This window comes from Xenopus laevis, chromosome 1S, assembly GCF_017654675.1.
Source record: "Xenopus laevis strain J_2021 chromosome 1S, Xenopus_laevis_v10.1, whole genome shotgun sequence".
Lineage (NCBI taxonomy): Eukaryota > Metazoa > Chordata > Amphibia > Anura > Pipidae > Xenopus > Xenopus laevis.
Genome location: NC_054372.1, coordinates 91,770,205 through 91,784,197, shown reverse-complemented (window position 1 = coordinate 91,784,197; position 13,993 = coordinate 91,770,205). Strand labels below are relative to the sequence as shown.

General features: G+C 40.1%; 1 gene segment (V, D, J or C); it reads right to left on the bottom strand.

Moving 5' to 3' along the window:
- Positions 1-439: 439 nt before the first annotated feature.
- Positions 440-1,128, bottom strand: LOC121398858. The segment is given in 2 exon segments: positions 440-951; positions 1,044-1,128. Coding segments are annotated over 2 exon segments (558 nt in total).
- Between the last annotated feature and the right edge of the window lie 12,865 nt (positions 1,129-13,993).

Here is a 13,993-nt window from a genome sequence, read left to right as displayed (position 1 = left end):
TAGGAACTCTCATCTAGGCAGTGGGGAATGTTGTCCAATCTGCAATGCAGGGACATATGAGGCATGTAAAGAAGGACAGAATGGATGATTTGGGGAGATTTTCACATGGGGCATGTGGAAATGAGGAGAGATTAGTACATGGGGAAGAAAGGAGCAGAAACAGAGGGTGGCACAGGAAAAAGTGACACATAAGTGAGATGGGCAGAAAGGAGAGAATAGCAGATGGAACATGGGGAAAAGGTGGAATTAGAAAAAAACACAGAATGGTATATAAGAAAATACGGATAGCATGGTATTCCATGAGAAGAAGGAAAGGTAAGGAAACAAGAAAACTGTACTCTAGGAATGGACTTGCAAGGCGACAGAGACTGAGGAAGGAAAAACTTGTGGATCTGCTGGCAATCTTTTTGTATTTCCTTGTTCTGTAATAAATGTGCCCCTAATGAAAAAGATGATATGTAATGGGTTCACAAACAAGCAATTTGTCAGTATTCAGTCGGAGACAACAGAGAAAATCTGTGACAGATTGGTTTTCAGTATATGTAGATGTGCAGTCATAAACCAGTTCCTTATTTTGTTGACATTTTTTGTATGACCAGTTCTTGTCAAACTCTTTATCACTGTGGCATGCTGATATGCTGTCAAACCATTTCGCACAGTAATAATGAGCAGTGTCTGCTGTCTCTGTCCTCTTAATGATAAACTGATACTCAGTGGCTGCATCATTAATGGTGGCATTATAACGGTCTGTAGATATCCCTGGTCCATATACAGGAGAGGTGGCTGAATGGTGATGAGCTATAATCAGCTGTGGAACATTCCCTGGTATCTGTTTTAGAAGGTTCACCCAGCTTCCATCTTTAGCTCCAATATTACAGGTCAAAGTTGCCCTCTCTCCTAGATTAACTGCATTATTTGATGGTGTCAGACTTAACGTCTGAGATTCTGCATCTGAAGAAATAAAAATACAACATGAGACACAAACAAAAAATATAGTTATATAGTTATAAAATTCTGTATAGAGTGACTTTATTGCTACTCACATGAGATCCATAGCAATACACAATATGTAGCCAGGATTGGAGTCATTGCTGAAATTCAGACTTTCAATCTTGTAGTAAAGTATTTGTTTGCTAACCCTATATATAAAGGATAGCAGAAATGCTAACTTCTACATTTAACTATGTAAATTAGTCATGGGTAATAACGAACAGATACACTTATATATATATATGTTGAGTAATATTTGCATATTATAAATATATATATTTGGTGTGTATAATTCATTTTGAGGTTTCTGATGTCATGTTGAGGTTTTCTGATTTCATTAATCAATAGGAAATGAGCTGTTATCTCTTCTTTTCTTAATATGAAACATTTTTTTAGGGTACAGATCAATGTAAATGCATCGTAGCAAAGCTTTTGTGGTAGTTTTATTTATATTGGAGACAGATAATTCCAGAGGCTTGAGGGAATTAAAGGGCTCATCAGTTAACCTAATAAAGATAGGTATTAACCAGTACTGAGCTGAAAATAGGATGTTATATATAAAGAAATTCTATAGTATTTTTTTAGCCTCTTACAGTATCTTACAGAACTGTATTGAAGCCATTGTGAAAAAGTCAGTGGTATTATGTGATGAAAGTAAAGATAATGTTGATTTCTGTCTGCTGCATACAATTAGTGTCCGTAATAGGGTAGAAATGAAAGGACAAATCAATCTTTATTATGATTCTGCTTTCTCTTGCTAGATAGAAAATTATCCAAACTCTTATCAAGACCCTATAGATCTGTGTGCATCAAACATACACCATTGTTTAATTAGTCAAAGTCTTCTCCATGCAAATGCAGTTTTGAAAATGAGTAATCTATGGGCAGTTATAACAACCAGACTTGCACACAGTTGACTTGCACTGATGTACTGACTGTAGCCTGCACAAATCTTTAGATGGCCAATGGCTGAGGGATGTCAAATTGATCAGTACTGCTCAGTACTTCTGTTGTAGACACAAGGAAAGTATGTGTGGTTGTTTCTCACTGAGGTTAGTCGTAATGAGAGACAACCACATGAAACCACTCTGCATGCTGCTTTTCTGCCACCAGAACTCAGTGCCATACTGATCATTTAAAAGTAACTCAGCAATTGGCTGAGTGTATAGATTTGTGCAGGCTGAAGTCAGTGCAAGTGGAGAGAAAGGGGAACTGCACTGCAAAATATTGCATTTCTTCAATAAAAACTGAACAGCGTTTTTCAGCAGTGGACCTGAAATGGGATTTTTTTTTTTTTTACTTTACATGGACTTTAAAGGAGAACTATAGCTAAGTAAAGAAGTAGGCTAGAAATGTTGTACATTATGGGGCCGATTCACTAAGGGTCGAATTTCGAAGTAAAAAATACTTCGAAATTCGACCCTCGAATTGAAATCCTTCGACTTCGAATATCGAAGTCGAAGGATTTAGCGCTAAACGTTCGTTCGATCGATCGAAGGATTTTTCGTTCGATCGAACGATTAAATCCTTCGAATCGAACGATTCGAAGGATTTTAATCCAACGATCGAAGGAATATCCTTCGATCAAAAAAAGTTTAGCAAGCCTATGGGGACCTTCCCCATAGGCTAACATTGACTTCGGCAGGTTTTATCTGCCGAAGTAGGGGGTCGAAGTTTTTTTTAAAGGGAAAGTACTTCGACTATCGAATGGTCGAATAGTCGAACGATTTTTACTTCGTTCGAATCGAAGTCGAAGGTCGTAGTCGAAGGTCAAAGTAGCCCATTCGATGGTCGAAGTACCCAAAAAATACTTCGAAATTCGAAGTATTTTTCATTCGAATCCTTCACTCGAGCTTAGTGAATCGGCCCCTATGTGTACATTCGGGGGCACATTTATCAAGGGTCGAATATCGAGGGTTAATTAACCCTCGAATTCGACCCTCGAAGTTAAATCCTTCGAATTCGAATATCGAATTCAAAGGATTTAGCACAAATACTTTGATCGATCAATCGAAGTAAAAATCGTTCGAACAAACGATTCGAACAATTTTAAGCAATTGATCGAAGGATTTTTCTTCGATCAAAAAAAGATTAGAAAAGTGATGGGGAAGGTCCCCATAGGCTAACATTGTACCTCTGTAGGTTTAACCTGCCGAAGTATGTAGTCAAAGTTTTTTTTAAAGAGACAGTACTTTTACTATCGAATGGTCGAATAGTCGAATGATTTTTAGTTTGAATTGTTGAATCGAAGTCAAAGTCGAAGGTCGTAGTAGCCTATTCGATGGTCGAAGTACCCAAATAAAATACTTCGAAATTCAAAGTTGTTTTCATTCGAATCCTTCACTCGAGCTTAGTAAATGTGCCCCTATGTGTTTATTTGTATATGTGTTGCTACTGAAAGTGTTTGTCCCTTTCTATTTTCTGTCCTGGTTCCTCAGACTTTTGATACAATGTAAGGCAAGACAGATGATTAACAGACCTGTCTTTGCTGGGGAACTAAAACTATAAAAATTTTATTCCAAAATATTAATCTACATTTAAAGTTACCTATAGGTCATGTTGATCGTTTTTGTAAGTAATTGTTACTTGACTGTCCATTCTCAACTTGTCAGTTAGAGTCTCTAATGATGACCGACTACTGCTGCACAAATATGGCAGCCCCAGGGCCGCCATCAGGGGGGGACAGGGGGTACAAGTGTCCTGGGCCCGGGCCTGAAGGGGGGCCTGGCAGTGCTGCACTTTCAAAAGATCCGGGCCCCCTTGACAGTGCCAAAGCCGTGCGGCCATTTCCGAAGTCCCGAACACCCAAAATGCGGCAATTGCAGAAAAGCCGAACAGCCGAAGTCCCGAAGCGGTGAAAAAGTGGCGAAAAGACCTGAAGCCCTGAAAACAGCCGAAGCCAAACTCCCGAAGCGACAAAAAGACCAAAGTCACATTCTACTGAACACCAATTTGTGGTTTTTTATTTTTTTTAATCCCCTGGCCACCAATGTATTATTTTAATACTCTAAACCCCCCTGCCAACAATGTTTTTTTTAAAAAATATTCCCTGGGCCCCTATTTTTTTAACCTGTGAGGGGGGCCCTGGCGCCAATTTTTAAAAAAAAAATATTCTCTGGGGCCCCTATTTTTTTAACTTGTGAGGGGGGCCCTGGTGCCTATGTTTTTTTTTAACTTATAGGGGGGCCCTGGTCACCAATTATTTTTTTAACTTGTAGGGGGGCCCTGACCGCCAATTTTTTCAAGGGGGGCCCTGTTTTTTTTAACTTATAAGGGGGCTCTGACCATCATTAGCTTTTTGTAACTTGTGTGTGTGGGGGGTTACCTTTTTTAGCACTGATGTCTGTATGGTCTTTTAACTGTTGTGTGGAGTGGGCGGGATCTGGGGTGGGGCTTGGGGGTGGGGATGGGCGGGCCCTATGGGGCCCTGAAAATTTAGTTGTACAGGGCCCTGTGATTTCTAATGGTGGCCCTGGGCAGCCCCCTCATAGGGAAAATATTGGGATAAGAGAGGTAATGTAAAAGCATCATGCAGATAGTTTTATGGCAAAATTAATAAATAGCATTCAAAGATAATGTTATGATAGATATTAAAAAAAGTTTATTTTCTGGTGTCAGTATCTCTTTAAGGTATGAAGATGCAAATTTATGGAAAACTCCAGGTCCAGAGGATTCTGATAATGGGGCTTATCTGCATTATTATTATTAGCACATATGTTATGTATACACGTATACCAACATGTTCCACTGCACTGTATAATAAATGTGTGTGGGAGTTCTGGAATCCATGTTCATAACTGTATTTACATCCAATCCACGGTCTGGTGCGCCTATTGAATTAATATGCACTCTGTATTGTATTTATTTTAGAGCAAATACAGTTGCATGTGTGTTCATAAATTACCCATGCAATCTTAATTAATTGCTGTCCTGCAAACTAATGTCAGTATCCCCCCCCCCCAACAGGTGATATAAACAGTGTTTTATCTGTTTAGCCTAGCCTTAAAACAATCAACAGGTATCGATAATAATACAGTTCTCTTTGATACCTGCCTGAAGGATTCAGCTTCCAAACCTGATAGGTGCTTCATCTTTTTATGCTGCTAGCCACTGTTGTACTGAGTTGTCTAGGGCTCACCCGGCCTCCACCTCAGGGACCCGCGACCCCAGTTGAGTCTCTGAATCTTATAATTGATGGCACCTCACCCTGCACTCAGACCACATAATTTTAACTTTCTGCTTGCGTCTGTGATAGGGGGTGTTGACTGTGCCCAGTCCGACACTGCTACTAGGATTGCTCTGCTTTGGACTAGTAGTATCTTCTGGCAGATGAATCCTTCCATATTTAAGAGAAAAATTGCATAATCACTAGCATAACTACCATACAGCAGATATTCACAGTGTTTACGGTGTGGATATTCCTCTCCTGCCCTTTGCTATCAGCTGCAAGCATGTGAAGTAGTGATGAGCAAATCCGTCCCATTTCTCTTTAACAAAAAAATTGCAAAACCACAGACAAATTTGTGAAGTGGTGATAATTCATGAAACAGGAAAAAATTAGCCAACAGAAAAATGTGTCAGATTCAACATCCCTTTGCTCCCACAATGATGCTTGATTCTGGGGAAAAACTGCAGTGAACCTTTAAGTGTTTTTCATTTAAAATGAATAGGAGTGGTGTCAAGTATTTAAGCTGCCATGACAAAATACCCAGTGTATTCCATTGCACTACTGGAAATTGCTCATTCAAGCAATTACTAAAATGAAACTGGTGATGAAACTGCATCAGGCACTTTAAATTTATGTCAATAGAAAGAAGCATGATTAGGATCACATGTCTTTCTGCCAGGTAGTAGCCTGGATCAGTGTATACAGAAAAAATATATATACTTGTAAATAAGGGTACAGTGAAACTTTTAGTTTGTTATAGAATAGCTAGTTCTAGAATAGCATCTTTTCAATTTGCCTTAATTTTTTTCTTTTGTATGTTTTTTGCCTTCTTCTTACTCTTTTCAGCTTTCAAATGGGGGTCACTGGCCCCATCTTAAAAACAAATGTTCTGTAAGACTACAAATGTATTGTTATTGCTACATTTTATTTGTGATCTTTTTATTTAGGCTTTCTTCTATTCATATTCAAGCATGGTTGCTATGGTAATCTGGATCCTAGCAACAAGCCTACTGAAAATGGAGAGCTGGAGAGTTGCTGAATAAAAAGCTAAACAATTCAAAAACCAAAAATAATAAAAAATTAAAACCCAAAGTCCAATTCTCTCAGAATATCACTCTCTACATCACACTAAAAGTTAATTTAAAGGTGAACAACCCAAATAATACAGTGAACAGTGAAAATTGCTGTGTAAGGTTAGATGAAGTTGTGGGCAAATCAGGGGAAGGGAGGCAGGACAGGGAGGACCAAAATATATTCAAAATAAAAACTAGTCCTAGTACTAAATATATGTTTACTAAAGATCCTGGAGGTACTGGTACTAGAAAATGTTGTTGACATTGGTGATATATGGCTGAGTCATACCTCCCAATTGGTATACCCAGCATATACCCAGATCTCATGCATTAATATAAATACAGAAATACAGGTATGGAACCTTTTGTCTGGAATGATTGGGACCTAGGTTTTTTTTAGGATGAGGGGTTATTTATATCTTACTTGGAATCTGGGCTTTCTAGATAATGGGTTTTCTCATAACAGATCTTATACTTGCATATGCAACATACCACACAGACTTTTGACACTATTAATCATAAAGTGTCTATAGGAGCAATAAATACATTTTAAAAACATAAAAATAGCTGCCCCCCCCCCACTCCTGACAGATGGGGGAATGCAATTCTAGGAATTCCCAGTTACACAGGGCTGGAAGGGGACTGTGATACCATCCTGCCATTTCTTTAAATCTATAAAATAGCATCCCATCAGGCAGTATGCAACAGTTTTGGACAACAGAACAATTTTTTGTATACGAGAGCTTTCCTGATATTGAGAGGAATAGTTATTGAACATTGCCCTCCAGGCAGATAAAAAAACATCCATACCCTCTTGCTAAGCTGAACAAGGCATTGCTTTCAATGAAATATGGAGGGTGATGCCACCTGCTCCTTGCTCTGGTATTTAGCTCCTCCCTTATAATGGTAGCTTAAGTCTGGAGGGAAAGTCATTTGAAAAGGGAGAGAATTTCTACAGAGAAGCAGAATTGGACCTGTCACCCAGATACTGTATAATAAAAGTCCTTTTCAAATTAAACATGAAATCCAATTTCTATTTTTTATTAAAGCATTCATAGCTGTTGTAAACTTATTTATAAATCTCAGCTGTCAATCAAGTATTGTCTGCCACTCCTCTATGCCCTGGGCATAGAGGCGGGTCAGACAATTACTTTCACTTTCCATTTAGTACTTCCTAGATCTCACTGCTCTCCACACATCCCCCCATTCTCTTTACCATTTAATTGTTTAACCAGTACATGGGGATGGACATTGGGTCCCCCATACTAGTGCACAAACAAGATTCTGAGATGATGCAAGGCTTGTCTTAATAACAGTGTCCACAAAATAGCTCCTGCCTGCTTGCTATAATTATGAATTCCCAGACTGAAGGAAACAAGATTCAAATGATTTATATAGTGTAATACTGTAATTGAAGTTCATTTTGCTTGACTAATGTGATAAAATAGAATTTTGAATCATTTCTTTGGGTGACCGGCCCCTTTAAGCAGATTTACATGGTACAGAAATCCCATTTTGGTAGGTGGTGATCTGTTTGAGAACAGGGAATCTGTGTGTAGGCTTATGTTATAGATAATTACAGATTCTTAGGGCAGAGAGCTGTTAGGGCTAGTGATGAACAAATTTTTTGCCAAGTTTTGCCAATGACGGGCATAGACTCCAATGGGTGAAAAAGTTGTTACACACATTTCCCGCCCATACTTCCATCATTTCAGCAAACTTTCGCCAATTTCTGAAACAGGTCAGATTCGGCCATCACTAGTAAGGGCTGCGACCCAGCCAGTATTTGACAAGCCTATCTGGAAAAACTAGTGTAATTTGTAATCACCCATCTTCTCCTCCCTCTCTAAAGTATTTTACTGGTAAACCTTCCTTTTAAACTCTCCCCTCTCCTATGGCTTACATTTCCCTAATAGACCAATATCCCCACTCCTGATGTCATATGCACGCCCATTTCCTGCCCCATGATATCAGCAACACGCCAGTTCTCCTCCCCATGATGTCATTAAGAAGGCCGGAAAAACAAATAACTGAGAAAGGTGGTGTCATAAAACAATCTTTTAATCTGGAGGGAAATGTTAACTATTGTTATTGATTAGATGTCTTCTAAAGCCCTTTTCCTAACTGTAGCATCCAAAGTATTTTAACTGATAACCGTTGCTCTATCTGTTTAATGTTAGGTGTAGCCAGCCATTCATTCCAGTCCTCCCAAGGTAATTGACCCCACTGTGAGGGTAAACAAAGCCAGGACCCTCTGTGGTACAATACACATAGTTGTTCCCAAGTCCCCATGTAAGAGTTGTGCACTGTCTGGATTCTATACGTAGACTAAACTGGGCATGCTCACCAAATGGCTCCTCATTGGTCCAGCAGTATTAGCTGTGATTGGCACTATCATAATTCAAGGCTGGATTGGTCTATATTTTGCCCTACCTGGGATGTCATGCAATTGGCCCCCTCTTGAAGCTGCCTTTGTGGTGGGCAAATATAATCAAACTCAGTTCTGCATTTACAACAGGGGCTGTTCCCTTTCTGGCTTACAAAGGTGTTTGTTAAGAATTGTTCATCTTTTTTATACACATGGTAGACCACAGAGACTACCCAGATGTAATCCATCACAGCTGCACCCACATGTTCCCGTGACCAGTGTACCAATGCCCAATGGCATCATCTGCAGGCAGAACCACTAAATGCCTGCTGGCTACCAACTAGACTCTAAGAAATCTGTAACAATGGATTAACAATGTCCTAAAGGAAACATGTGTGAGTCCTACCCTATGACCACATCCTCTAACGGCTAGGTGCCGTGCCAGATGGCAACCCAAAAAGCTGCAGATTTTCATTCTAGGATTATTTGCAATATTTGGGTAAACATGTGCTATACAAGCAGATTTATTTTTGTCCCATCAGTACTAAAATGCTAAATAGTATCCATGTCTTGGCTGCATCACAGGATGATCTTACTCCCTATAAATTGCCAGCTAGATTGGTGTCATCCCTATGTGTTTCCTGATATGCCTATTTCCTGATAGGATGATAACGTCCCTATTCACTGCCTTGTAGAATGTTGTCTTTCCTATGCACTGCCTGTTAGAATGATGTTGTCACTATGCACTACCTACTAGTTGTTGGAGGGCTAATTAGGTTTGCCACCTTTCTACAAGGGGTGGTGACAAAGTGGGGCAGTCTGTGATGTCAAGGGGGAGGGGTGATGACAAAAGGTTTTGGGATGATCAAGGGCTTAATGGGGTGCTCCAAGGGCTGAATTTTAATGTATTACAAATTTAGCTGCTTTATTGCTGGTAAATTTGTAATACTGTCCGCGGTCTTGGCAGATATTTTACTGGTTAGGTTACAGGGAGTTACAGGTCAGTGTATGACCACCTTTGAGCAATAATATAAATATGAATTCAGCCTGAATTAAGTCGTCCACTGTCATCTACAATTAACTTGATCCCCAGACCCCCCTACTCTCCAAACTGTCTTTCTTACACACTAGCTCTATAATCAGTATGCTCTCATTTAAAAATAACCAAATCCAGAGCATGCTGGATCTATAGCCCATTATTTATTTGACTCCACTGCACAGTTCCTCCTGCCTATGGCACGGGGACTCCTCAACTGACTCTTCACTTTCAGCCATCCCACTGAACCCCATTGTTACATACCTTAATGAAACACCAGGAGCCATAAATGAGTATTAGACTGTCTTTGCCTACAGAGAGGATGGCCCCAAACTCTGCTATGAGCAGGAGCTACATCTCCCAGCACGAGAGAAGTTCAGCAGCCCTGCTGTCTGTCCTGCATCTGCAGTGTGTTGATGATAGGAAATCCAAGCAGGCTGTCACCTAGCACAAGCAGTAGTAGCCTCGGTAACTATCAACCCACTCCTTTCTCTCTCTTCTAAATTTACCTGTGCAGTACTTTGGCAAGGTCCTACCACTGTTGTGACAAATAAAACTTGAAATACATTATCCACTGTTTTGATCCAGAGGAAGGCAAAAAAAACCCAGTCTAAAGTCAGTGCCAATTATGCCTCAAGAGGGGAAAAAATTCCTTTTTGACCCCAGTTGCAATTGGAAACATTCCCTGGATCAAGCATTTTACATTCATTTAACATGAATAATAACATACAGACTCTCACATGTATAACAGTACCGAAACCACAATATAACAGTGCATGCAGGAGAACACACACATTCAGTTATTAATAGATAATATGAGAACATAAAGAAGAGAAACTCCTGACATTTCACAGAATATGCAAAAGAAACGGGGGGGGGGGTAGTTTCTACCTGCTCAGAAGATAAGGAAGTGCTTTTTTCCCCTAACATCACATCCCTCTCTTTCTCCACCCCCAGCCCAGCTTTCCCCTACCTTAAAGGAGAAGTCAACCTGTACGGGGAAAAAACTCAACACGTTCCTAACGCCGCCCGCCTCACAGGCGCACAAAAGCTGCGCATCACCAGTGCTCCCTATTGAGCAGCTGGGCAGCATGCAGCCCCTAATAATCTGCTGCCCTAGGCCAGGGCCTTTGTAGTCTTTCCAGAACTTACTTCCTATATGCAGGGCTTACTGTCCTCTAATGAACCACCATATATTTTTCTTTAATACTAAGCATATTGTGCTTAGTTAGAGGCTACCATCTTTAATACTCTCAACGTAATTTCCCGCTTAGACTGTTAAGTGTATGCCTGCTTGTCTAAAAACCAGCCTCTTGACCTGATCATGAGAGTAAGAGGCAAGTGTGTAAGGACATTAGTAGAAGGTAGATGAAATACATCAAATTCTAAGAATAAAATGAGACAACAAGCTTGTGAGGGGACTCGTTACATAGACGTTAGAGGGCATTATAGACAGGTAGAAGGGAATCTGTTTTCTGATGTATAAACGTGATCCTAAATTATGGGTATTGATTTTGAGATTAACACATATTATATGGGAGGTATAATATGTGTAGGTATTCACACAGCACACAGGATTTTAACACTTTGATACGGGTAATAGTCAGTAGTTCAGAGACCCTAAATAGAACATCCATATGAGTGATTTTGAGTGAGCCACATGTGTCCATATTAGGTGGTTAATACCATGAAGAGGTGTAGCTAGAGTAACACCGAAATAGAGGGGGAAAGGGTGTAGACGGTTAGTGCTTTTTGGTAATGGTGAGACTAACAGCAGCTAGTGTGATACAGCACTGATTCAGGAGTTAAACATTTAAGGGGAATTAAGGCCATACTGTCTGGTAAGTGATGCATATAAGAATTATCCCGCAATATAAAAATCAGGAGAGATAGGTCCCCGTTTATTCTAAACATGGCTCGAAGAATGATACTATAGTAATATAGGCAATATTGATTGGCGATTTTCTCCCGTTTCGCTTTGCCAAAAAAATTGCGAATTTCCCACAAAATTCGCGAAACAGTGAAAAATTCCCGAAAAATTGTGAAATCGAAAAGTTCAAATTCGAACGTTTTCACAAAAAAATCAAGCAATTCGAACACTTTCAATAAAATCTAGCAATTCGAAACGATTTCACTAAAAAATCGAGCAATTTGAAGGTTTTCACTACAAAATCGAGCAACTCGAATGTTTTCAGGGAAAAAATCGAGCAAGTAGAACATTTTCACAAAAAAATCGAGCAATTCGAACATTTTCACAAAAAAATCGTAACTTCACCGCAAATTTGTGCCAGGCCAATTTATTCGCCCATCACTAATAGGCAACATTGTTTATTGCCATTATAGATAACTGAGAAGTGGCTACGTGATTAATATTACATTGTATCTTGTTTTTAGCTCTGGTTCAGATTGAATGTCTAAACTAGGATTTTAGAAATGTTCTGGATATGTAGAGGTAGTGTACCATAAATGTATTTTTTGTATTTTATATTTAACAGCATTTTTTAGCCTTAAGGGAGTCGCCTAGTGGTGATGATGTTGACACATCAGTGTTATGTTAGCTGTCTTCCCGAGAATCTATGTATTTAAGGCTTGTTTAATAGTAATTAGGCACTTTGAGAAAGGCCCCGTCCGGGGCCGAAACGTCAGTCTGTGATTGAACAATACATTTTTAGTATTTTTAAGACCTGAGAGTGCGGATCTTATTCATTGGATACAGAGTTAAATTATTGATGCTGCACCCAGCCACATTATCTTCGTTTTTGTGAGTGCCGGCTTCTTGGTGGATTATATATATATATATGTGTGTGTATAAATTTATAGGATCTGATTCATTTTATTGAAGGGTTGAATTTGATGGTCTTTTTTCAAACCAGATAAACTATGTATCTCACCAACAGTGGCCTTGATCTCTGTGGGATATTTAACATTTTTGAAATGTTCTTAACTTTCAGAATACAATCAATGAAAAGGTATGATAATGATAATGTATGGCAAATGAGTTACTATTTGTTTATTTTGCTGTCTAGGTTACTTTTAGGTATAGTCTCCAAAAGAGTGACTCTTTCCCCTGACAGGTCTACCTTGGGAAACAAAACGAAGGGGGGAAACGAAAAGTCGGAGCGAGGACTATATCAATGAGCTCATACGGTCCTCGAACTGGCGGAAAACACAAGCCTGCCGATCGAGATCTGCCCAATTTTTGGCAGATTTATAGCAGGTCATCATTAAGGGAGACGTCTGACAAGATTACATGCTACAGGGAGGGAGCTTGGAGGGGGACACTAGAGTAAGCAGTGGAGGGAGGTGGATGGGGGCTAGAGTTTATTTCTCCTTTAAGGCTGTTTGCCATTGTCGGACTGGGGCGACCTGGGCCCACCAGGCTGCTGTCTAAGGTGCCCCCTCCAATGTCAAAAAGTCCCCTCTGGGCCCCCTGCCCCTGTTGCAACCTGCCTCCAGCCCACCTGCCCCCTCCCTCGTTTGCATGTGCGTACCTTTCTTCCTGGAGATTGGGGGTAGCAGATTTGGGCATGGTGTTGTTCTGCATGAATACAAGAACTCGCTGCTAGTGTTGCCACCTAGCCGGTAAAACACCAGGCAATGCCGGGTGCGGTATTACAAATTTACCAGCAATGTAGCTGCCCGTAAATTTGTAATACATCAAACAAATGCCCGTGGCCTGCACCCAGCCTAGTAAAAACTTACCTTTTTGCTGCTGGCTTGAGTCCAAACGTGCGCTGTGGCCCCACCCCCTTTGATGTCTTGACTGGCCCAGCCAATCACGCGCCATGGATCCACCCCCTTAATTGTCACAACCCGCCCCTTTGCAGCCAGGGCCCGCCCTTATATTCCTGTCCCCTCCACCAGCCGGTAGAGATTTTTTTAAAAGGTGGCAACCCTACCCGCTGCAGAGCGCTGATCGGAGCATACCAGGAGACAGACTCGTATAATATCAATCCGGCTTTATTTCAACGTTTAAAATGACATTAAAAAAAATAATAATAATTATTTATGCATGTAAAAAATATAAAAATAAAATACATTTTATTGATGTATTTAAGTACACATATGGACAGAAACCATATATCTGTAAGATACTGTCATGATTTTATGGTGTAGTTTTTATTTCTAAATTCTGTTTACATTACAAATATTGCATTCTACCATAAAAAATTGTATTCCTGAACCAACAATTGTATTTTTTTAGCAGTATTCATGCTGAAGCCGGTTGGAAGTGACATATCGCGAGAGCAGCGGTTGAGTGGGAGATGGAACACAGAGGGTGAGCTCCGCCATTACTGCATCGTTACTAATAGGGTGTGTCCTGCCTGCCCAGTCTGACCCTGCTGTTTGCCTGCACC